This window comes from Lynx rufus, unplaced genomic scaffold, assembly GCF_022079265.1.
Source record: "Lynx rufus isolate CCGP_SWC_20201006 ecotype Redwood Valley unplaced genomic scaffold, mLynRuf1.p SCAF_2, whole genome shotgun sequence".
NCBI lineage: Eukaryota > Metazoa > Chordata > Mammalia > Carnivora > Felidae > Lynx > Lynx rufus.
In genome coordinates, this window is record NW_025814834.1 from 216,426,271 (window position 1) to 216,449,492 (window position 23,222).

General features: G+C 55.2%; 1 protein-coding gene across 2 annotated transcripts; it reads left to right on the forward strand.

Moving 5' to 3' along the window:
* The first annotated feature begins 3,500 nt into the window (after positions 1 to 3,500).
* GPR157 (G protein-coupled receptor 157) lies at positions 3,501 to 21,334 on the forward strand. Of its 2 annotated transcripts, XM_047085309.1 has the most exons (5): positions 3,501 to 3,883; positions 16,761 to 16,974; positions 19,986 to 20,180; positions 20,648 to 20,891; positions 20,986 to 21,334. In XM_047085309.1, the coding sequence occupies exons 1-4, from the start codon at positions 3,501 to 3,503 to the stop codon at positions 20,861 to 20,863; spliced, it is 1,008 nt and encodes a 335-aa protein (XP_046941265.1). In that variant the 3' UTR covers positions 20,864 to 20,891; positions 20,986 to 21,334. The 2 variants fall into 2 exon arrangements, with proteins under 2 accessions (XP_046941265.1, XP_046941264.1); XM_047085308.1 differs by having other exon boundaries at positions 20,648 to 21,334.
* The last annotated feature ends 1,888 nt before the right edge of the window (positions 21,335 to 23,222 follow it).

Consider the following 23,222-nt stretch of genomic DNA (forward strand, 5'->3'; position numbering starts at 1 on the left):
AGCTCAGATTGTGGAAAATGCTCTCTAAGCTTAATTTGAAGTGATTTGAAGCTATATCGTTGTGTGACTTTCCCCCCTTTTCCCTATAGTGGGAAGTCTGAATGTTCTTTGAACGTTGTTCCCCGGTGCAAAGAAGACCAAGCCATCACCTGATCAGACTTGCCTGCAGAATGGCCAGATGCTCTCCCGGGATGGTGGGCAAAGGGCCGTCATCTCAGTAAAGCAGGAAAGACGTAGTCAGTCTAGAGCAGCTTGCCAGACCGGTCCCGTCTGTCTTCCTCCCCCAAATACCCAAGGGATTAAATGACTCTGATCTTGGCGGGTTGGGGGGGTGGGGGTGGGGGCAGTCCATTCTGGGCTCTTTCTTGCCCAGCCTCATGCCAAAGTCCAGGGCTGCTTGCACAATCCAAGCTTAAAACTATTCATCTCAGTAAAAAGCTGAGAGGCTTCATTGACAGCAACCTCTGCCCGGGGCTGTTCATTATCTGGGGTCCTCTCAGGAGGAGGTCAGGGCCTTCTGAAGTGACTCAGAAGGAAACCAGCTCTGCGGAACAAAGTCCCTGAAGATGTTTGCTCAAGCTTCGGAGAATTGTTTTTAGTAAATTTTTTTCTGATTAAAGAAAGAACGTATGCTCATTCCAGCCTTGCTAGGAATAGCCCAGACCTGGAAACACACGTGTCAAAAAGCAGTAGAATGGGTAAATATATTGGTCATACGATGAAATACTATACAGTGATGAAAACGAACAGCAGCTTTGTGTGAGAACGTGGTGAGTCTCACAAAAATAACGTGGAGCGAAAAATAGAAGACACAAAGGGAAGATAGGGTGTGATTCCATTGACACAAAGTTCAAGACAGGCAAGCTGTATATACCATTTTGTTTAGGGATGCATACATGAGTGGTTTTGTAAAAAGCAAGGAAATGAGCGAAGGGGAAAAAAAGGTTTGGGGGGAGGTTTCTGGTGTGCTGGAAATGTTCTATTTCTTGCTCTGGGTGGGTATTTGTATAATTATTCGATTGTACTTTGCATTTTAGTTTTCCATGTGCATATTTCAGAATACGGTGTTTTTAAAAGTTAGACACAAAAAGGTCTATGCCTCTGATAATCTTTACCTTTTATGAATCAAATGTAAAAGCAAATCTAGTGTATACCGAAAACTATAAAAACTTCATGGAAGGAAATTAAGGGCACTCTAAATAAATGGAAAGACATCCCATGTACATGGATAAGAGGATTTAATATTAAACGAACATTATCCAGGGGCACCTGGGTGGCTCAGCCAGTTGAGCGTCCAACTTCAGCTCAGGTGGTGATCTCATGGTTTGGTTTGTGAGTTCAAGCCCCACATCAGGCTCTCTGCTGTCAGTGCAGAGCCCCCTTTGGGGCCCCTTCCCACCCCCACCCCCACCTCCGACCCTGCCCTGCTTGCACTCTCTCTGAAAAATAAAAAAATAAACATTAAAAAGATGGCGTTATCCCCCCAATTTATATACAGATTTAAAGGAATTCCTATAAAAATCCCAGCTGACTTTTTTTTTTTTGTAGCAATGAAAAAATTGCTTCTCAAATTGATATGGCATTGCAAGGGGCCCCAAACAGCCTAAATGATATTAAAAAAAGAAAAACAACGTTGGAGGACTCACACTTCCCCATTTCGAAACTTACTACAAAGCTACAGTAACCAAAATATTCTGTTGTACTGGGAAGGAAGGAAATACAGGTGTGAATCTTCATGAGCAGGGATTAGGCAGCAGGCACTTGGATACAACACCAAAAACACAGCAATCAAAGGGGGAAATTGGACATTGTCAAAATAAAAACTTTTGTGCTGCAAAGTAAACTATCAAAGTGAAAAGACAACACACAGAAGGGGAGGAAATTTTTGTGAAGTCATATATCTGGTTAGAGTCTAAGATCTAGAAATATAAAGAACTCCAACCCCTCAGTGCCCAAGACGATAGCCAAGGGAATTGAATAGTCATTTCTCCAACAAGGATATGCAAAGAATCAACCAACACACGAAGAGCCACATCGCTATTTACTAGAGAAATGCAAAGCCAAGCCATGACGAGATACCACTAGGAGAGCTAGAATCAAAAAGACATAATGAAAAGTGTCAGGAAAATGGAGAGACGTTGGAACCCTCCTGCATTGCTGTAGGAATATAAAAAGCTGTAGCCACTTTGAATAACAGTCTGGCAGTCCCTCAAAAAGTTGGACACAGAGTAACCATATGACCAGCAGTTGTCTTCCTAGGTACATACCCCAAAGAATTGAGAACATGTGTCCACCCAAAAACTTGTACGCAGATGTTTGTAACAGCATTATTCAAAGTAGCTGGAAAGTGGGCTATCAACGTAATTGATAACATGCTGCAATGTGGATGAACCTTGAAAACATGCCACGTGGAAGAAACCAATCCCCAAAGACAACTTACTATCTGATTGCATCTATGTGGATGCCCAGAACAAGCAAATCCATAGACACAGAAAGTAGGTTAGTGATTGCCTGGAGCGGAGGGGAGGGAGAGGTCGGCAGTGACGGCTAACAGTTTCATTTTGAGGTGGTGAAATGTGGAATTAGATAATGATGGTTGCACAGACTCGTGAATATACCGTAAACTATGGGACGGTACGCTTCAAAGGGCCAATTTGATGGCAGGTAATTGGTCTCTCAATTTTTAAAAACACGAAATGTTGAAAAAAGTAAAACCAGCACATCAGGAATTAGTGTTTCATGAAAAAACCAAACCAAACCCTAGTAATCTTAACTTTAAAAAATCGCGTGCTCATTGCCAGAAAAAATGAAAACACCCCTTGCCCAAAGCAACCATCCCTGCCCTGTGAACGCTCCGGGTACCCACTGTATGAGGAATGAGGCTCGTCCTCCACCGTTGTTTCTGCTACTAGTGGAAAGAATGCCTCCCTCCGCCACCCACCACACACTCCGCACACAAGCTGGCTGCAAGGAAGGAAGGTAATAGTAGCCCCAGAAATGCCAGTCCTTCCCCGTCCAGGACAGGATGTCCTAGCCATCTGGCTGGAGCAGGGGTAGCCCTGGCGTAGGGGGCGGGGAGGAGGGTGCCCGGGCGGGGCGCGGGGACGCGGCAGGGGGCCCGGGAGCCACGGGGTGGAGCCTAGAGGGCGTGGGGGCGTGGCTCGGGGTCCGGGCGCTGGGTCTCGGACGGCGCTTGGGGGCCACGGGGCGGGGCGTGAGGGCGCGGGGGCGGGGCGTGAGGGCGGGGCGAGATGCTGGGACCTGGGCGGGGCGGGAACGGGACCCACGGGCCACGGGGCGGAGCGTGGAGGGCGCGGGGGTGGTGCGAAGGGGCGGGGCCGGGGCCGCTGACCCGGAGGGACCGGGAGGGGTCGGGGCGCGAGCTGTGGGCGCGTCGGTGCCCAGACGGCGGCGGCGGCGGCGGCGGCGGCGGCGGCCGCACGCGCGGCCCGGCCTCTGTCCCCGCGGCGCCGCGGCCCCGGCCCCCTGCCCGCCGGGCCATGCCGCCGCCCGCGCCGCCCACCGAGCTGGTGCCGTCGGAGCGCGCCGTGGTGCTGCTGTCGTGCGCGCTCTCCGCGCTCGGCTCGGGCCTGCTGGTGGCCACGCACGCCCTGTGGCCCGACCTGCGCAGCCGGGCACGGCGCCTGCTGCTCTTCCTGTCGCTGGCCGACCTGCTCTCGGCCGCCTCCTACTTCTACGGGGTGCTGCAGGACTTCGCGGGCCCCTCGTGGGACTGCGTGCTGCAGGGCGCGCTCTCCACCTTCGCCAACACCAGCTCCTTCTTCTGGACCGTGGCCATCGCCCTCTACCTGTACCTGAGCATCGTCCGCGCGGCGCGCGAGCCTCGGACCGGCCGCCTGCTCTGGGCCTTCCACGTGGTCAGGTGGGTGACAACGGCGCCGCTTTCCCTCGAGTCCCCGACCCCCCCGCCTGGGCCCCGCGTGCTGCCTCTGGGGCCCTCGCGCCCTTGTGGCTCCCGCGTCTTGGTCGGACCCCTGGCGGGGGGCCCGGCAGATCGTGTCTGCTCATGTTAGGGGGCGGCCCCGGGGCCAGCGGGACGATGCGGGTGGAGAGGTTGGACCTGTCCTGAGCGTCAGCGCCGTGGGCGCCCCTTCCTGCCTGCCCTGGCCCGAGCCTCCCAGCGAGTTGGGTGCCTCAGCGCAGCCCCTTGGAGGGCGGCGGTGGGGGTGGGGCCAGAGCTCGGCCCTCCTAACTTGGAAGACAGCTTATGCCTTCCCTAAGTTCCGGCCATCTCTGCTGCCCTTGGGGAAAAGCGCCTTGTTCCCAGGCAGAGAGATGAGTTAGGTTGGGCTCCAGGCTGGAGAGGGCGGCTGCTCCCAGCCCCCACCCTGTGCCACAGGAGGTGTGATGCATTCAGCCACTCCCAGGCTAGCTGCCCCCTGCTACCTGCAGTGTCTCAGCTGTAAGATTTACAAAGGACCATCTTCATTATTTTGTCTTTGCTCGTCTCTAGACCCAGACCATCTTGACTTCCTAGGGTTCGGCATCTCTGAGGGTGAGGTCAGTGGCAGAAACTGGTCTGGAAGAGGGCCCCCAGCTGCCTGGAGTGTATGGGAGTAGAGGAAGCCCAGGCGGTGCCCTGCCCTGGCATTGAAGCGTCTCATTAGGTCACCCTCACCTACGCCTTCCTGGTGTAATTTCAAGATTCTGACATCTGATGGTGCCCCGTGCTGCACCCAAGGCCGGAATCTTATAGGGCTTGTTTGCCCTTTTTCCTCTCCCAGATAAGAGCACCAAATACTGGGGCGCCTGGGTGGCCCAGTCAACTGAGCATCTGACTCTTGATTTTAGCTCAGGTCATGATCTCACAGTTCACAGGTTCGAGCCCTTCATCGGGCTCTGTGCTGTTAGGGTTGAGCCTGCTTGGGATTTTCTCTCTCTCTCTCTCTGCCCCCCCCCCCCAAAATAAATAAATAAACATTAAAAAAAAGTAAGTGTACCTAGTGCTGCCCTAATTATAGGACATCTCTGTTAAATGCTTGAGTGCTTTCCATGGGACTGAGGACACTCAGCAGTTTGGTAGAGACAGGTCACCTGGGTGTCACAACAGTGAGATCACAAGTCTGCAGGAGTCACTTGACCTCTAGGTCTCAGAACTGCTGGACGAAGGCCAGCTGGTCCCTGGGAAACTAAATGGCCTGCTTCTCAGCTGTTCATGTCAAAAGCTTGGCAAGGAGTGAGACAGGACCTCAGATGCTGCAGGGACTCACAGGGGCTGCCTTTCCTCCCCTTGCAGCACCCCCCTGAGCTCTGTGTCCACGCCAGAGACCCAGTCCTTAGCAGTCTGGCTGGGTGTGGCTGGCATGTAGACTAGAGTTCACATGTACTTGAGAAATCGAGCCTCCTACTGGCTTTCTTTGCCAAGAATCTCTTCTCTTTTTTTCCCCTCTTAAAAAAAAAAAAAAAAAAAAAAATATATATATATATATATATATATATATATATTACAATGTGTTTTTTAAGGGATAAAGAGAACCTAGTACAGATCCTATAGAAGATACATTTCCTGATGAACCTGAGTTGGGAGTTCCTTCAGCTCAGTCCTAGGGGTGTTTTCTGTGATGCTTAGGAAAGGCCTCCTAAGAAAGCCCATTTTGCTGGCCACAGAAAAGAAGGGAATTGTTCATCTTGTCCCTTGAATGTGATCCATCTACTCCTTAAAAGAAAATTACAAGAAGGAGAAGGAGAAAATTATCTATATCCAAGCTAGGAAGGGAGAATGACAATTTATTCTCTGGGGTTCCCTTTCAGAAGCTTAGTGCTTAGCTCCTGGCTGGTCTAAGAGGACTGGTAGAAAACCTGTCTAACAGGTTCATTTATTGACTGAGATCCTCCCAGCCTGTCTTGCTAATGACCTTGCTAAGGCCTCTCCAGCGCCTCTCCTGGGAGTACGAGTGTATAACTGTTAAAGACCTGTCGGCAGGAGAAATCTCATCTTCAGACAGAGGCTGCACGGTCATCCACTTTTTCACCATTTCAGACTGCTGAAAATCAATCTTCTTCAGACCTCCAGTTGATCACGTCTATTGTAGTTTTTATGAAATGATTTTGTAAAAGATTTTATTTTTAAGTAATCTCTGTACCCGGCGTGGGTCTTGAACTCATGACCCCCGAGATCAAGAGTCACACGCTCAGCCCCCTAAGCCAGTCAGGCTCCCCTGAAATGATTTTTTCAAAAAACCAGCAGATATCCTGATGAGTGGACAGAGGACACATCCAGACACGGAGTCAAAACGGTTCATAAACATGCGGGGAAAAGTTTACTCCATTCATACTCAAAATAATGCAAATTATTTAACAGTGAGCTACCATTTTGTTATTTTTTTTTTAATTTTTTTTTTCAACGTTTATTTATTTTTGAGACAGAGACAGAGCATGAACAGGGGAGGGGCAGAGACAGAGGGAGACACAGAATCTGAAACAGGCTGCAGGCTCTGAGCGGTCAGCACAGAGCCCGATGCGGGGCTCGAACTCACGGGCCGTGAGATCATGACCTGAGCCGAAGTCCCGAAGTCGGATGCTTAACCGACCAAGCCACCCAGGCGCCCCTACCATTTTGTTATTAAATTAGAAAAAAATAGTGAAGTAGAATACTAACACGATAAATGCCAGGAAAACAGGTATTTTCCTACATTATTCCTGGCAATGTAGACTGGAATTATCCACATAGAAAGTACTCCTTGGTCCACTGATCCTATTTATAGGATCCTATATATCTTTAAAGAGATCATTCAAAATACATTCAAAGCTGTGTATACAGGGGAGTTTGTGTGAGAATTTGGAAGCAACTTGAATGTCCAAAAAATCAGGGAACAGTAGATGACAAATTGCATCCTACCGGAAATGTTACACAGCCTTTAGATACTGGCTGCGAACTCTTTAGGTCGTGTTTTTTGAACGGTATGATATAAATGAAAAAATCCATCTATAAAACGGAATGCAACCATGTAAAGCAGGAGGCGGGATAGAATCCTGCCCATACACCACTTCCCAGCAAGAGCCTGCAGTGCCCCCAAGACCCCATCGTAGTAACTGACCAGGTTGCCTTTACGGAAAGACTTTTTTTTTCCCCGCTTTGGAGGAGGGCTGCTTACACTTTATCCTCACGGACACGGTATCTCATCACAAGCCTGCATCTGGCTCCTGACGTCTTGCAAAATGCAGTTCCATTCCTTAGCCAGTGACCCAGGGGCCAGGCAGGATGGTCACCCTCCTGTCACAGCTGGTGAGACTTGCCCCAGGTCACAGAACCATAAATGGGAGGCTCGGGGCCAGAGGGTCCATCCTCTGTTTATGATCCCGTCTTGTCTCTTGGCCTGACGATAATTTTAAAAATCGAGGTGTCATGAAACAATTTATTTTTGACGTTCCAGATTTCCACCATTGTTAACATTTTATCGTGTTTGCTTTGTCCTCTGCAGTTATTCTTCTGGGGCCGTTTAAGAGTAAGCTGGAGACTTGGGGCGCCTGGGTGGCTCTAGTCGGTTGAGCGGCCAACTTGGGCTCGGGTTATGATCTCACAGTCTGTAAGATCAAGCCCCACATCAGGCTGTGCTGTCAGCACAGAGCCTGCTTCGGATCCTCTGTCTCCCTCTCTCTCTGCCCCCCCCCCCCCCCCCGCCCACACACACACTCTGTCTCTCAAAAATAAATATTTAAAAAAAAAAAGTTGTAAACTGATGTCCCCGGAACCCCTAAATCCTTTAGTGTATGTGTCCAAAAGAAAAAGGGTCTCTTAAGTAACCACATAAACCTTCCAAAAGCAGGAAAACAGTACAGCACGGAACAATGCTCCCTGACAGTGGACGTCACAGAGACTTTGTCTTCTGCGAATGTCCCCGACAGCAGAGGGAAACCTGGGCTTGTGTTTGGTTTAGTTGTCGGGTCTCTTTACTCTCTTTCTTTTTTTTTTTTTTTTTTATTTTTGAGACAGAGAGAGACAGAGCATGAAGGGGGGAGGGGCAGAGAGAGAAGGAGACACAGAATCGGAAGCAGGCTCCAGGCTCTGAGCCATCAGCCCAGAGCCCGACGCGGGGCTCGAACTCAGGGACCGCAAGATCGTGACCTGAGCTGAAGTCGGACGCTCAACCGACTGCGCCACCCAGGCGCCCCGTCTTTACTCTCTTTCAATCTGCAACAGTTCTCCCGTCTTTCCTAGTGTTTCAACAACACTGACTTTTTTGAAGAGTTACAGGTCTGGGTTTTTTGTTTTGTTTTAATTTTTGTAACGTTTATTTTATTTTTGAGGGGGGGGGGCGGTGCGAGCAGGGGAGGGGCAGAGAGAGAGAGGGAGACACAGAATCCGAAGCAGGCTTCAGGCTCTGAGCTGTCAGCACAGAGCCCGACGCAGGGCTGGAATCCACAAACTAGGAGATCATGACCCGAGCCGAAGTCGGACGCTCAACCTACCGAGCCGCCCAGGCGCCCCTGAAGAGTATGGGTCTGTTTTGCAGAAAGTCCCTCTGCCGGGCTGGTAGCTGCTTCCCCAAGAGTGGTTTCAGGTCCTGTCCTTGGGCTGGAATCTCACAGAAGCACCGTCTTCTCATTGCCCCCTTCCCCGGGTGACTTTGATTCCCCCCGCCATCTGGTGATATTAACTTTGATCGCCTGATTAAGGTGTTGCCTGTCAGTTTTGCACTGCAGTTACTGTTTCCCCCCTTTGTGATTAGTAAATATCTCGTTGCGATAAAGATCTGTCACTCCTCAAACTTAACCCGCTCGCTCGTTTAGCATACATTGAACCTGACAGTGTTCTGAAGTGAATTTCCTGTTTTTGGTTGCCTTTTTTTTTTTTTTTTTAATTTTTTTTTTTCAACGTTTATTTATTTTTGGGACAGAGAGAGACAGAGCATGAACGGGGGAGGGGCAGAGAGAGAGGGAGACACAGAATCCGAAACAGGCTCCGGGCTCTGAGCCGTCAGCCCAGAGCCCGACGCGGGGCTCGAACTCACGCACCGCGAGATCGTGACCTGGCTGAAGTCGGACGCTTAACCGACTGCGCCACCCAGGCGCCCCTTTGGTTGCCTTTTTAAGGTTGTGTGAGAATAGGCAGCATGAAAGGGAAATCCCTGTAGTAAGAAGTCCCTCCCCGCTGTATCTTAGCTGCCGAGGCTGCCTGACACAGTCACCCCATGTTTTACATTCACCTGGACGTGCATCGGGGACCCTTTACGATTCGCACCTCTTAGAAGGGCCTAGAGCTGTGGTGAGCGAGGGGAGTTCTCTTCTGGTCAGATAAGCCAGGTTGGCCAGAAACCATCCCGGGCCCCCTGGGGATCACTCACGCCCTGCCTTCCGAAAGCAGTTGTCCGCTCCGGTCCCCCCGCACGGGGTGGTGGGCTCCTTCAGGGTCAGTGAACTGTCCCCTGCACCTGTGTGCCCCAGGCGCCACTGTGCCAGCTGTCCCTGTGTGTCCTGTGACCACAGGAGGAAGGTGGAGGGGTGGAGGGGTGGGGCGGGGAGGGGCGCCTCATTTCACCAAGTCAGAAGGAAGGGTCCTGGCCGCCTCAAGCAGTCTTAGGGTTTCTTCCGGCGTCACTGAGGTGGGAGAGGATGGGGGCACGTGGGCCCGCCCACTGCAGAGGTTGCTTGGGGGTTCTGGAGGAAGAGTCTACGGCACCCACCGCAAGTTCACCATCGAGATCCCTGCCGTGGGGGGAGGGGCGCCTGGGTGGCTCAGTGGGTTAAGCTTGATTTCGGCTTAGGTTACGATCTCACGGTTCGTGGCTCGGAGCCCCACTTCAGGGTCTGTGCTTGGGATTCTTTCTGTCCCCCTCTCTCTACCCCTCCCTGGCTCAAGCTCAAAATGAATAAATAAACTTAAAAAAATAAAAATAAAAAGGCCCATGCTGTGGGGAGCGGGAAGTTCTAATGTGGACAAAAGGGGAAACGGGGGCCACAAAGGGGAAGGTCCTCTGAGCTCTCTGGTGAGAAGCTAGCTCACCGTGGGGCCCAGTGACGAGGCCCCAGGCAGGTGCGTCTGAGTGAGGGGCGCAGGTAGTAGCTGCCTGAACAGCACCCCGTGTCGGCCAGTGCTCCCCAAAATAACAAGAATTGGGCTGGCTTTACCTGTTCCCCCTAAAAAGTCTTCAGAGGGCACTGCTGCCTCGTGAGGTCTCTGCACAGCGTTTCGTGTTCACGGGATACTGGGCGCAGCACCAGAGGCTGCCCTTGACCTTCCTACCTGGGCAAGGTCAGACTCTGCCCGTCCTTCCCCGGCGTCCAGTCAGCCAGGACCTGGACGGCCAGGAGAGTGGCTCGGAGCGTTGCAGCGTGGCTCCCTGATGCCCACCGGCCCCGGGGCTGCAGAGGCGTGCCAGGGTGTGTGTGCTTCAGAGTCCCTCTGGACAGACACCCCACTCCCTTCTGCGGCCAGAGCTGCGGAGCGACCTCATGGTGGCCTGGGCAGCGGCCGGCTCCCTGCGCTTCTCCCACGACCCACCCCTCTGCCCCACACTCACCAATAAGTGCCCGTTGTTCCCGGGAAGAAACCTCTAGGCGGCCACGGGCCTTGTGACCCCTTTCACCAGGCCCGGCTCCTTGCAGCTGCGCCTGCCTCCGGGCCTGGCTCTGTCCTGCCACCAAGTGCTTTCTAAATTGGCACATTGTTGCCCGATAGTTTTGTTCTCAAGGCAGTTTTTGAGTTAACGGTCAAGGCCTTCCGTGGGCCACACGGCACGCAGACCAGGCACTGGGAAAGGCTCCTGTTCCTTTCCCAGCAGGGGCCAACCCCCTTGCAGAAAGATCTGTGGGAAGAGTGAGGTTTGGGGTGGGGGCAGGTGACTGAGCAGACCTTTCAGGCGGCGGGTGGAAGGTTATTCCCGTCTGTGTGCTAAAGTGGAACTGTCCCTGCCCCTGCAGGTGTCCCCCGCCCATGACTCCAGTGGGAGAGGTTTCAGAGACCATTTAACAGAAGATCCCCACGTGGGCAGAGCTGGGGACTCCCAAGGGAAACCCAGAGCATCACTGTCCTGGGGACGGGCCGCCCCTGCTCACGGTCATCTGACACATGCCAGGGAATGCAGGTGTTAGGGATGGCTTACTCACCGCCTGGCTCATCCTGCGGTGCCTCCGGTTCTGCTCCTCTGGAGGAGACTGAAAAGCAAGAGGATGCCAAGTTCCAAGGAGGAGCTAAGCTCGTGGTAGATCTGAATGGCTTTTTGTCTGTTCACCCCTCCCCTAAGCTTACCAAGGGCCCCCCACCAGCTCTGTCCGACCGGATGTGGTGGGGTCCCCAGGAGCTGGCACGTGTCTCTCCTGCAGAGTTTGTAGAAAGCCTCTCTGGGGCGCCTGGGTGGCTCAGTCAGTTAAGCCTCCGACTTCGACTCAGGGCATGATCTCGGTGTTCGCGAGTTCGAGCCCCGCGTCAGGCTCTGTGCTGACATCTCAGAGCCTGGAGCCTGCTTTGCGTTCTGTGTGTGTGTGTGTGTGTGTGTGTGTGTGTGTGTGTCTCTGTATCTCAGTCTCTTCTAAGGACAGCAGTCGTGCTGGATTAGGGCCCACCTTACAGACCATTCTAACTTAATCACCTCTCTAAAGACCCCCATCTCCAACTACGGTCACATCCTGAGCTACTGGGGTTAGGACGTCAACATATGAATTTTGAGGGGGACGCAACTCAGCCCTTAACAGCCTCCGAGGGAGAATGAGTCCGACTTGGAGTCTGGCCTTGGTTTCCAGGTGAACACGAGTGAGGGGGTGTGGGCACCTCTCGAAGAACCTCTAGGTTACCCCTCCAAGTGAGGGACTCTGCTCAGCGTGTGGTCTTCGGGCTCCCTCCATCTACGTGCCCCCAGCCCTGCTTCTCAGAGTCATAGGTGTGGAGAGAAAGGGCCTTATCAGTCACCTTTAATCCTGTCCCTCTCCAGACACCTTTCGTAGCCTCCCCTGCACGTGGGCCAGGCCAGCCCTCAGTTTGGGGATCGAGCAAGACACCTTGCCCTTTCCTCCAGCCTCCTGACCCCATCTCCTAGGTCAGGTCCTAGCCGGACCTCATCAGGGGTCTTTAAACATCTGAGGATGGCCCAAGGCCCAGCATCTCCTGACGTGCCTGGCTCTGGTGCCAGCTTAACCATCTCAGATTTAGAATGTGGGTCGCAAGCGTCCACACGGAGGCGGGAGAGTTCCCCGGCGGTTCTGATCTGCCCCATCTGAGCACCAGGGTGATCCCTCTGACCACATGAGTTTTTAGGTCATAATCAACTACAGCCCTTGGTCTTCTTCACGTGCTGCTATTCAGCTATATTTTACTTGTCCTGATTTTGTGACATGTTTTGGTTGATGGCTTCTTTGGGGGGAGGGAAAAGAAAAAACTGTGGCATGGTACCTGCCAGTACACCCTTCTGGAAAGCAGGGATCATGTCGCGCATGTCTTTGTGGAGTGCCTTCCGGATTCATGGCGCCTACAACTCGGGCTGCTCACCTGGCCAGAGAATGGCTCGGCTTATCCGAGGTTGCCCCAAATACTGACTGTCTTCTCACTCTACAGGTTAAGAACACAGGGCGTCTTGCAGCTTCTTATCCGTTTTTATCCTCTGTCCAGTGGTTGTCCTGAGCCAGCCGGCGAGACCCCAGTCGTTAAATTGTAGGGCATTTTATGAGCCGATTGTTAAATACAGCCATTAGCAAAAAGCAAAGTATGTAAACTTAGAGTAAGTTACTTTAAAAAGAGTAACAAAAATGCCAAGAACTACATCTTAATGATTTTACTCTTATCCGTACACTTGAGGTGATTTACAACTATTGTCTCTGTGCAGGGGGAATACTGTTGGGCATGCTGCACATCTGTTCCCTACCGCACGTATTGGCGGCTTGAAATTAGCCACAGTGGGGATGTTTACACCGTGGAAAATGGCAGCCCCTCCGGATCAGGGGCTGGTTTATTGTTTTGTCGATTGCGTAGAGCAGAGCTCAGCAGCCTTTCCCTGTGAAGAACCAGCTAGTACGTCTTTTCCGCCTTATCTCAGTCGCACCTCTCCAACTCCTGCTCTCTCTGTGGCCTGAGAGCAACCATACACATGTACACAAGCGAGTGTAAATGAGGCTGTCCTGCAATAAAACTTTATTTAAAAAAAAAAACAGACCTCGGGCCATAGTTTGCTGGATCTGGACTTACGGGAACGGAGAAGATGTTAGTGAAGATGACACTTACGAAGTGTTCCTTTGAGGACTTCAGCAGAGATAGTAACCCCGTTGGGGCAGGCAGGAAGCCGGGTATTTAAGAGGGTGAGAAGAGGCGTTCCGGCACTTGTCTTGTCTCTTAGGTTTCCCTTTTCACGTTCATCTTATTCGGGAAGGGAAATGAAAACACAACCAACTTCACATCATGGAACTACTTTCATTTGGCAACTGCAACCACAGGGTGTCGGCACAGACCAACTAACGCGTTTTGTGAGACTCAGTTGGCTCTTTAGAAGTCACAACAAGGAGGACTGTGTCGTCTATGTTACTTACAGATCGTGTGCTTCACACGTTTGGTGTCAGTTACATTAATGATACATGTATACGTACATGCATTCCTACCTAACACACACACACACACACACACACACACACACTCTTTGCGGAGAGCCGGTTGTTAAACATCGCCAGCATGCCAGCCCATACCCATAAATTACAAGTCGGGCAGAACCTGCTTTGTGGGTTACTAGGCTCTCCCTCCCTCCCACTCTATTCCCACCCTTCCCTCACGTTACCTCTTCTTGCCGGCTCCCCCTTAAATATCTCCCCAAACAGCTTCCGCCCGTCTGTGCTTATGTTCAAATAGTGACTCTGATTGATCAACCCACGTTCCTAGGATGTATTTTTTCTAATGTTTATTTATTTTCGAGAGAGAGAGAGAAAGCGTGCGTGTAAGGGAGGGGCAGAGAGAGGGGGAGACAAAAGATCCAAAGCGGGCTCCACGCTGACAGCAGAACTCCAACCCACCGACCGTGAGATCATGACCTGATTCACCAACCGAGCCACCGTGGCGCCCCGGTCAACCTACGTTCTTAACCCTTGAAAGCCCTCTACCTGTTTGGTCTTCTCTCTGGCTCTTTCCCAACACAAACTTAGCTCCAGGTGCAACCCAGGATACACAGGATATACAAACCCATCACTTTGTAGCTTTCCTATGACAAGTCACAGAGCGGCGTCCGTCTCCGTGTGGGGCCCAGGTCTCCTGTGAGCGCCGTCAAGATGCTGACAGAGGAGGCGTCCCTGCTGACTGAGCGGTTCCTTCTTCCTGCCCTGTGCTCTCCCTTCCTTCCAGCCTGGGGGCACCCCTCCGCTAGGAGGAACCCTGTAAACCATAACGTGGTCGAAACACAAATAACTTCAGGATTGCAGTTTAGTACTTTATAAAGCCTCTTATTTCCTTTTCAATGACAATGATGTCCTTGCAATGAATAGTTAAGGAGTAAATTGGGGAAAGCTGTCTCAGTCACTTGGCTCAAACTCCATTCATTCATTCATTCATTCATTCATTCATTCAGCAGGTCCTTGTTTGGCCCCTACCAGGTGCCGGGAGCTGTTCTAGATGCTGGAAAGAGCCCTGCACCTGCCTTCATGGAGCTCATAGCTGTGACATGTGTTGTCCCCGGGCCCCAGGATGGCATGAGCTTTGGTTTCGTATGGTAACCCTTTATTACGACACAACAGTTTGACGCTAATATATATCAGCTAAACAGATGACTAACTGACAGAACAGGCATTTAAAACGGACAGACTCCCGGGGCTAACTTGGTACCTTTCTCATAACCCTTTAATTTCTGTGCTGTGGGGGTTTTTGGCCCTTCTGTGCCTTGGTGACCTCAAGAAAGGCTGCGTCCCGCCTCCCCTCCCGCCGTTGGGCGAGCAGAGGCCGGGGTGCAGAGGTACAGTGACGCTATCCTCCTGCTCCTGTCTGGGCCCCCCCCCCCCAGAGGCCAGGGTGGGGACAGGGGCAGGTTGAACAGGCACCTCTGTTCTGAAAGTGCCCCACGCCGAGTCCTTCCCAGGTCCGGGAGTTGGCTTCCTCCCTTCTGTTCCACCCCAGCCCCCGCAGCATTTAGAGACTCTGATTGACCCCAGCACTTCTCAGTTTGGCAAGACTAACGCACAGCCTCGGTCTCATCATTATTCCACAACTTTCTCTCAGAAAGAGCCGCTGCCGGCTGGCTCATCCAGAAGCGCATGCAGCCCCTGACCTCGGGGTCGTGAGTTCGAGCCCCACGTTGAGTGGAGAGATTACTTACAATAGTAAATAAATAAAAATGGACTTAAAAAGAGCTGCTGTTGCTCTCAAAATATAACCGATTTCCGGGGCGCCTGGGTGGCTCAGTGGGTTAAGCGTCCAACTGCAGCTCAGGTCATGATCTCGAGGTTCATGGGGTTGAGTCCCATGTCAGGCTCTGTGCTGACAGCTCAGAGCCTGGAGCCTGCTTCGGATCCTCTGCCCCCTCTCTCTGTCCCTCCTCTGCACTCATTCTCTCTCTCTCTCTCTCTCAAAATAAATAAACTTCATATATACCTATGTGACTTCGTATATACATATATATGTATATATAACCGATTTCTGAACTAAGCATTTTACTGAAGACCGTGTTCTGTTTACGTAGTGCTTGTCCTTCAGTGACTGACCTGGGACACGGGCCCGTGTGTACTCTTCCAGGGGGCAGAAACTGCGTGGGCCTCCCACATTCCTGGCACCTGCACCACAGGCCGGAATCCTGGGCCGTCAGTCATGACCCAGGACAGCGGTCAGATACGCTGACACACTTACCCAGTCCTGTGTGCCAGGCACACGCCAATCTTTACTGGCGATCTCGTAATGACCTACCCGGTCCCAGGCCCGGTTCTCAACCCCACTTGGTGGGGAAAGACACTGATGTGTTGAGGCCGAGTGGGGGCAGGGCCAACTTGGACCCAGCCTGTGGCGTCACAGCCCAGGCTCCTAACCACCCCTCGTGCCACCATGAAGCTTCTGGGTGTCCCCCTGGCCCGTTTCAAATGTTTTGCCAGCAGACTGGTGCGGGGACACCAGGAAGCACCCTGGGGCCTGGCCCTCATCCTGCTGTGTTGCCATCAGGGTGAGCTCCCAAAATGTCAGCCCCGTGCTTCTGTGAGAGGGGGTCCCTGCCCCAGGTTTTATGCTTTAGGGGGCCCCCTTTTCCAGGGATACCCCCTTCTCTTGGAGCACGGAGGCCTCTGGGCCATAGACGTGTGTCCACCCAAAGCCCTTGTTTCCCCTTCTAGAAACGGCTGCAGGTGCACGGGGCCCTGGAACCCTCTGCTCGGGCAACCCAAGCTGCCCGTGTGTGCAAGGGACCAAGGGGGGCCTGGCTGTTTATGGGGTGTGTGGGCGAGCCATGGGCACATGGGCCGGTGTCTGTGTGCTGCCATGCAGGCCCCTTGGGGGCAGGAAGGAGCTGCCCTCCCCACACCGCAGCGTTCTCGTGCCCGTCTGCAAGGAGCCCAGCAATTCTGAATCAGAACCCGGCCTCCGAGGGAGGTGGGGGTGGTGTCTATCCAGGCAGGAGGCCGGGACATCCCTGTGTCCTATTACCCGAGCTCCGTGACATTCGGGTGGGCCTGGCAGGGCTTGGGCGGAGCGGGGCCGGGGTGGGGGATTCGAGGATTCCTGCCCGCCTCTCTGCTGTGAGGTGCAGGGTTCGGAGAGCACCGATCTGTCCGCGGAGCGTCCGCTCGCTTCGCCCCTGCCGGCTTTGCCGGGAGCGGGGCCTGACCTCGCGGCGTCCCCTTTGTCCCTTGTTCCTCAGCTGGGGGGTCCCGCTGGCCATCACCGTGGCAGCTGTCGCTCTGAAGAAGATCGGCTATGATGCCTCGGACGTGTCGGTCGGCTGGTGCTGGATCGACCTGGACGCGGAGGACCGCGTCCTGTGGATGTTGCTGACGGGGAAGCTGTGGGAGATGCTGGCCTACGTCACGCTGCCCGTGCTTTACCTCCTCATCAGGAAGCACATAAACAGGGCGGTAGGTACCTGCGGCCCCCCCGGCCCCCCAGCCCAGACCTCCCTGTGGCCACCGTGCCCGGCAGCCCGGTGCTGGGCTCGGCCACCTCGGGGACAGGCCGGGATGGTGCATCGTGGGCCGAATGGTTGGCTAATCACGCGGCCCTGGCAGGAGCGGGTCCTGTCACTTCTCCGTTGTGGATGAGGAAACGGAGACTGGCAGAGGCCGAGGGGCTCCCCAGACTCGCCCGGACCCTGAGGCCAGAGCCACACGGTGGGTGCGTGGAGTCCTGGAGGCGGAGGCGAGCGCCCCCGCCTGTGTTCGGCGCATAGGCCTCTGCTGCCCCCTCCTGGCAGGCCGCCGGGGTTGCTCCACCTCCAAGAGCGTTGAACTGCTCGCGGAGCGGGGGCGAACTTGGACGCCCCTGGAAGAGGAGGGCGTGGAATTTCGTAATCGGCGACACAGACGCCTCACCGCGTTACCTGTGGTCGGTAAAAGCGTGTCATAAGTGGGGACTCTTCGGGGTCTCGGGAGCTCAGAGAGCACGAGCCGCGCTGGCCGGAAATTCAGGCAAGAAAGCTGTTCCTCCCACGGAGCGGCCAAGTGGTTCCTGGTCCTGCCGGCTCTGCGGGCGTGCAGTACGGGCGTCCTGCCGGCGGAGGCGCTGCGGGGCGGGTGGCGGTGGGGCCGCACGGGGACGGCGACGGGGACCGAGCGCCACCAGTTCGCGGAGCCGAGCGGGGCGTCCGAGCTCGGGCCGGGGCTGCTGCGGCCGCCGGGGGCGGGGCCTTCTTTTCGCCCCTGTGTCGGGCTGGACCTGCAGGGAGCGTGTCCCCGGTCCGGTCTCCCGGCGTCCTGTGACTCGGCAGCCGTTTCCCAGCTCGCAGGGCGCTCCCCGCGGCTCCCACCGGCCACTTCGGAGTCTAGACTTCGGGCTCTCTTTTCACGCAGAAATGTCACGGCCGCCCACCTCCCTGCCAACCTCTTCTGGCGCCGCTGGGGCTGCCGACCGACTGGTCTGAAATCTGTCTCCTCGCTGGTCTCCTGGCGGCCCGGGACTCCCTTCTTGGCTCCTTTTTACCCTGGGAAGGTGCTGGGCTCCCTGATGAAGCCTCCCGGGCCGCCCCTGCGGAGCTGCCCTTCTGTGTGTCTGTCTTCTTCCTTGACCTCCCCCGCCCCCAACCCACCCTGGTGGGAGACCTGGTGCGGTGCCTTCGAGCACCCCACGGGGGAAGGGGTTCCCTCTTACAGTTCTGCAAGGGTTTCCAGAAAACGGGAAGACTGGCCAGCGGGGAGGTGTATGGGCTGTTCTCTGCCTCCAGCTAGGAAGGAGAGCTAAAAATAAGTGAGCTGGAGCAAGCTTCGCAAGGGAGAGGACAGCCACCCTGCTCCCCCAGGCTCCCCGGGTCCTGGAAGGGCCCCCGCTACTCCCCTACCCCCCAGGCTGCCTGGGTTCTGGAAGGGCCAGCCTGCTCCCCCAGGCTCCCCGGGTCCTGGAAGGGCCCCCGCTACTCCCCTACCCCCCAGGCTGCCTGGGTTCTGGAAGGGCCAGCCTGCTCCCCCAGGCTCCCTGGGTTCTAGAGGGCTGCTGCTGTCGCCCCAGGGGAGGAAGGGAGGAAGCAGGTGCCCCGAGCAGGTGAGGTGCCGCAGCTTGGGTGCTCACAGGTGCCAGGACGTGTGGCTTCTCCCCTCCCCTGGGCTTTCAGGGTCCCGGACACAGGGCCAGGCTGAAAAACACGTCTTTGTTATGAGGAGCTTCATCTCTTTTTAGAAGTTCAGCTGCAATCTGGAAATGGAGCCTCCCCGTCCTCTCACTGAAGGGTGTTCCCAGGAATCGGGAAGCCAAAAGCCTGTGCCCGCTCACCTTTCCTTTCTCCCCCAGCTTTGGGTGGAGCCCCCTCCTTCACAGGCCTTTGCAGCCTGGGTGGGCTTGCAATCTGGAGGGGAGGACAGGACCGTCATCAGCAACAGGCCTGATAAACAAGGATGAATGGCGTCTAGGAAGGAGGATGGCAAGAGCTACGACAAAACAGGCGAAAATAAAGAGCTGACTATGGGGACAGCACAACCCGGGAAATGCCTTTGCACTTTAAAAGCCGTTGTCGGGCACCTGGGTGGCTCAGTCGGTTAAGCGTCCGACTTCGGCTCAGGTCACGATCTCGCGGTCCGTGAGTTCGAGCCCCGGGTCGGGCTCTGGGCTGATGGCTCAGAGCCTGGAGCCTGCTTCCGATTCTGTGTCCCCCTCTCTCTCTGCCCTCCGCCATTCATGCTCTGTCTCCCTCTGTCTCAAAAATAAATGAACATTAAAAAAAAATTAAAAAAAAAAAAATAAAAGCCGTTGTCAGGATAGACCTCCTCCAGGGGGCGACATTGAGCAAACACTTGAAGAGGGCGGGTGGGGGGGAACAGCAATCGGGATGGAGGGAACAGCTAGTGCAGAGGCCCTGCGGCCAGGGTGTGCCTGGTATAAGTTTGGGGAATAACCAGGAGGCCTGAGTGGCCGGAGGAAACCAGGGGAAAGCGGTAAGCATGAGGTCAGAGCTAGGCCTTGTCAGGAACGTATGAAGCAGGGAGACCTTTAAGTGGCAGACTGGCTGAACCTGACTTAGGTGTTCAAGGAACCGTGCGGTGCCAAGAACAAGACTGCGGTGGGAGGAGGGGGGTGGTGGGGAGGGTGATGGAGGGAGACCGGTAAGAGGGAGCCGCAAGTACCCGGAGAGGCGGTGATGGTGCTTGGACCAGGCTGCCTCTGGCAGTGGCAGTGGACGGAACGTCCAGATTCTGATGTCCTTTGAAGTTAGAACCCGCAGGGCCTAGGGATGGGACGCGGGCTGTAGCAGCGGGAGGGGGTTCCTGGGCCGGGTGACCGGAAGGACGCCGTTTCTGGGGCTCGGATCAGGCATTGCCTTCTCGACACGGGAGGCGTCAGACGTGCGTTGGACGCCCTGGTGGAGACGCGCCGCGGGCGGCGGATGGAGGGCGGCGGGCAGCCCGCCTGGCTCACGCCTGTTCTCTGTGTCCCCCCAACACAGCACGAGGCGCTCTCGGAGTACCGGCCCATCCTCTCCGAGGAGCACAGGCTTCGGCGCCACGCCTCGGCGGCCGACAAGAAGCTGGTCCTCATTCCGCTCATCTTCATTTGCCTCCGGGTCTGGAGCACCGTGCGATTCGTCCTGACCCTCTGTGGCTCCCCGGCGGTGCAGTCGCCAGTGCTGGTCGTCCTGCACGTACGCAGGCCTGCCCTCCCCGGTCCTGGGTCCTGACTGCTCTGGCGCTGGGTCCCGTGCCCCTCGCCTCCCCCCCCCCCCCGCCCCTCCTCCAGCCGCATCCCAGCGCACCAGCCAGCCCGGGGCTGGCAGGGATCTCGGATGCACGGTGCCTCCCCCCGCTGCCCGAGACAGGGCTAGCCTTGGTGAGAGAAGGTGGGAGGGCGGTGAGGTTGTCGTGCAGCCCAGGGGCATGAAGGTGCTCTCCCCCGTGGCCTAGGAGCAGCCCCGGCTGAGTTGACCGATCCTGTCCTTCCCAACCCAGAAGACCTGGGGATACAGGTCTGGGCCAGGCCTGCGCTCCAGACCCGCCTCAGGGGGTGGAGGACAGGGCTCTGGGGTCCGCAGCACCTCCCGGCCCCCTTGCGTGTGGGTTTAAGACCCCCCCCCCCCAGCCGCGGCACTCAGGCCTCTTTTCTCCCTGACAGGGGATCGGGAACACATTTCAGGGCGGTGCCAACTGCATCATGTTCGTCCTCTGCACCCGCGCCGTCCGAACCCGGCTCTTCTCTGTGTGCTGCCGCTGCTGCCCTTCCCAGCCTTCCGCCCAGAGCCCGGCTGGGCCTCCCAAGCCTCCTGCGCCCTCCAAGACCGGCGAATCTCAGGGATCCAGACACACCCCAGATGAACTTCCAGTCACCTGAGCCGTTCCCTGCCCGCTTCCGTGCACAGGTGCTGCCTACCTGGGGACAGGTGGTTCCGGGAGTCCCCGCTGCAGGGTGTGCGGCCGGATGGCTGCGGAACTATTAACCTTCTGCTTTTCCAGCTCTTGATGCCCGGTGGGGAGGGCAGCCAGCAAACTCAGCTCCTTCTACCTCCTAGAGCCTCCGGGGGCTCATCCCCACTCACGCCCGCCCGCCCGTGTCCTGCTGCGCTCACTCGGAGGGGTACTCGTCTGCAGGAGGGTCGGCCGTGAGATTCAGGGCAGCCGGTGGCACGAGGTCACTTTTAGGTCGCCCCGCGGTCCAGCGGTCATCGGCCCTGGGACCGCGCACAGCACTGTTTACAGTTCGAGGGGCCCACGCCTGTGGGGAGGAGAGCACAGTGAGATGTGGATACCGTGCACTCATCCTAAATAAAATGGCAGGGGGTGTCAGAGATGCGTCCCCCACTTAGATGTCGTGAAGCGGATTTTTGGTTTGTCGGGGGGCATTGAGATTTCCAGGAGAGCCCAGCTTTTTTTCCGCAGAGAGCTTTGCTCGTCAGTGAAAGAGCCAGTTCCCTTTAAGCAGGTCGAAGGTTTCCCCGGGAGGTTTCCCGGTGATCACGTGAGCCCAACACAACGCCGCCGGGTGGCCGGTCTCCCTGGGCCCCCCAGAACCTCTGTATGTATGGGTTGCCATACAGATTGTGTCTGAATTTCAAGCACAGGCCGGAACCCAGACCCTCCCTTCACCGGTCACTTAAAATACAGGTTCCCTCGTCCCACGCAAGAGCTAGGACGGGGACAGGAAGAGGCCGTTGCAGAGAATCCCCGTGGATGCCCACTGCCCCTCCGGTCTGCCCTTGTGAACACTGAGACGGGGAGGGAGCCAGTTTATTCGCTCCCTGCTTTAGTTTTTTATAGGAAAGGTGACCAGGGAGTCCGTGAACGATCCCGACACGGACTCCAACGTGAAGGGGAAGGTTTGGGGCGTTGGTTGGGGGAAGTGACACATGCATCACCGGAATGACGATTTACATTTAAGAGAAAAGGATTTCAAACAAGCGTCTGTGTCTCTCTCTATATTCACGGCTCTTCCAGGAACAATTTCCTCGTGTTTCAGGAAACAGTTTCTCTGTTAAGTCACAGAAATCACTGGCGAAGGTGGCGGGTGACAGCATCACTGCAGGAGGCTTGCGGAGGGAAAGTGCCACTTTACCCCACACCTGTCCTTCCCCTGGGCTCCGTCAGAACTCGGCAAAACCGAAACGATCTTCTGAACCTGGAAAACGGTTCTGGATTACAGCCAAAGCCTCATCATACTGTTGGTTCCTTTTTTTTTTTTTTTTTTAAGTTTATTTTGAGAGAGAGTGAGAGTGCGTGGGAGGGGCAGAGAGAGAGGGAGAGAGCCTGACACGGGGCTTGAACTCACGGACCGTGAGATCATAACCCGAGCCGAAATCAAGAGTTGGACGACTCAGCCACCCAGGTGCCCTGTTGATTCCTAGTTTATTCTGGTTTTTTTTTTAAATGTTTTTTTAATGTTTATTTATTTTTGAGACAGAGAGAGACAGAGCATGAACAGGGGAGGGGCAGAGAGAGGGAGACACAGAATCGGAAACAGGCTCCAGGCTCTGAGCCGTCAGCCCAGAGCCCGACGCAGGGCTCGAACTCACGGACCGCGAGATCATGACCTGAGCCGAAGTCGGCCGCTTTACCGACTGAGCCACCCAGGTGCCCCTCCTAGTTTCTTCTTAAAAGCAAAATCCGTCACAGGAAGACAATGGGAAAGGAAGAGTTGTCGACAGAACTAGGTCCAAAATGCTTTTTTTTTGGTTTCCTTTTTTTTTTTTTTTTTAAAGAAAAAGTTTTCTTTATGAAAATCAGCAAGAGGCAGTCGTCCCCTTAGGGACTAGAAGCCCCGGGCTGCCCTACAGAAAGCTGCTTGTCAGGGGCGCGGTCTCCTTACAGAAGCGGCCAGCCTAAGAGGAATCCGGGGTTAAGGACGATACAGGAGGTCCTGGGCACATGGCTCGTAAAGACCTTCACATCAGCTTCTAGAATGGAGCAGACATTTAGGAAGCTGCTTCCTGCAAAAAAGAAAACGGTTCCCAGCTGAGTTAGCGTGTGGGGCACGGTGGATGATGGGAGACTAAAACCTCGGAAGGGGGCCCAGAGTCCCGGGCTTAGACGGCAGGGCTGGCTGTCCGCCGCCCGGTGTGACTTCCACGGCACTGGCGAGACCTGGGTGTCCCCAGGCAGGCCGCGGTCAGGAGAGGCCCGCAGGGGCAGTAGGGGCGCAGGAGAATCTCGGGGTGCCTGGGGCTGCCTCAAGTTCTCCTTCCGCTTGTCTGATGCCG

What these genes read in the sequence shown, in the direction of transcription:
- GPR157 (XM_047085308.1), top strand. Translation starts at nt 3,501, where the DNA reads ATGCCGCCGCCCGCGCCGCCCACCGAGCTGGTGCCGTCGGAGCGCGCC. An exon ending in TGGGCCTTCCACGTGGTCAG is followed by an intron (nt 3,884 to 16,760) that starts GTGGGTGACAAC and finishes CTTGTTCCTCAG; the next exon opens with CTGGGGGGTCCCGCTGGCCA. An exon ending in CAGTGCTGGTCGTCCTGCAC is followed by an intron (nt 20,181 to 20,647) that starts GTACGCAGGCCT and finishes TCTCCCTGACAG; the next exon opens with GGGATCGGGAACACATTTCA.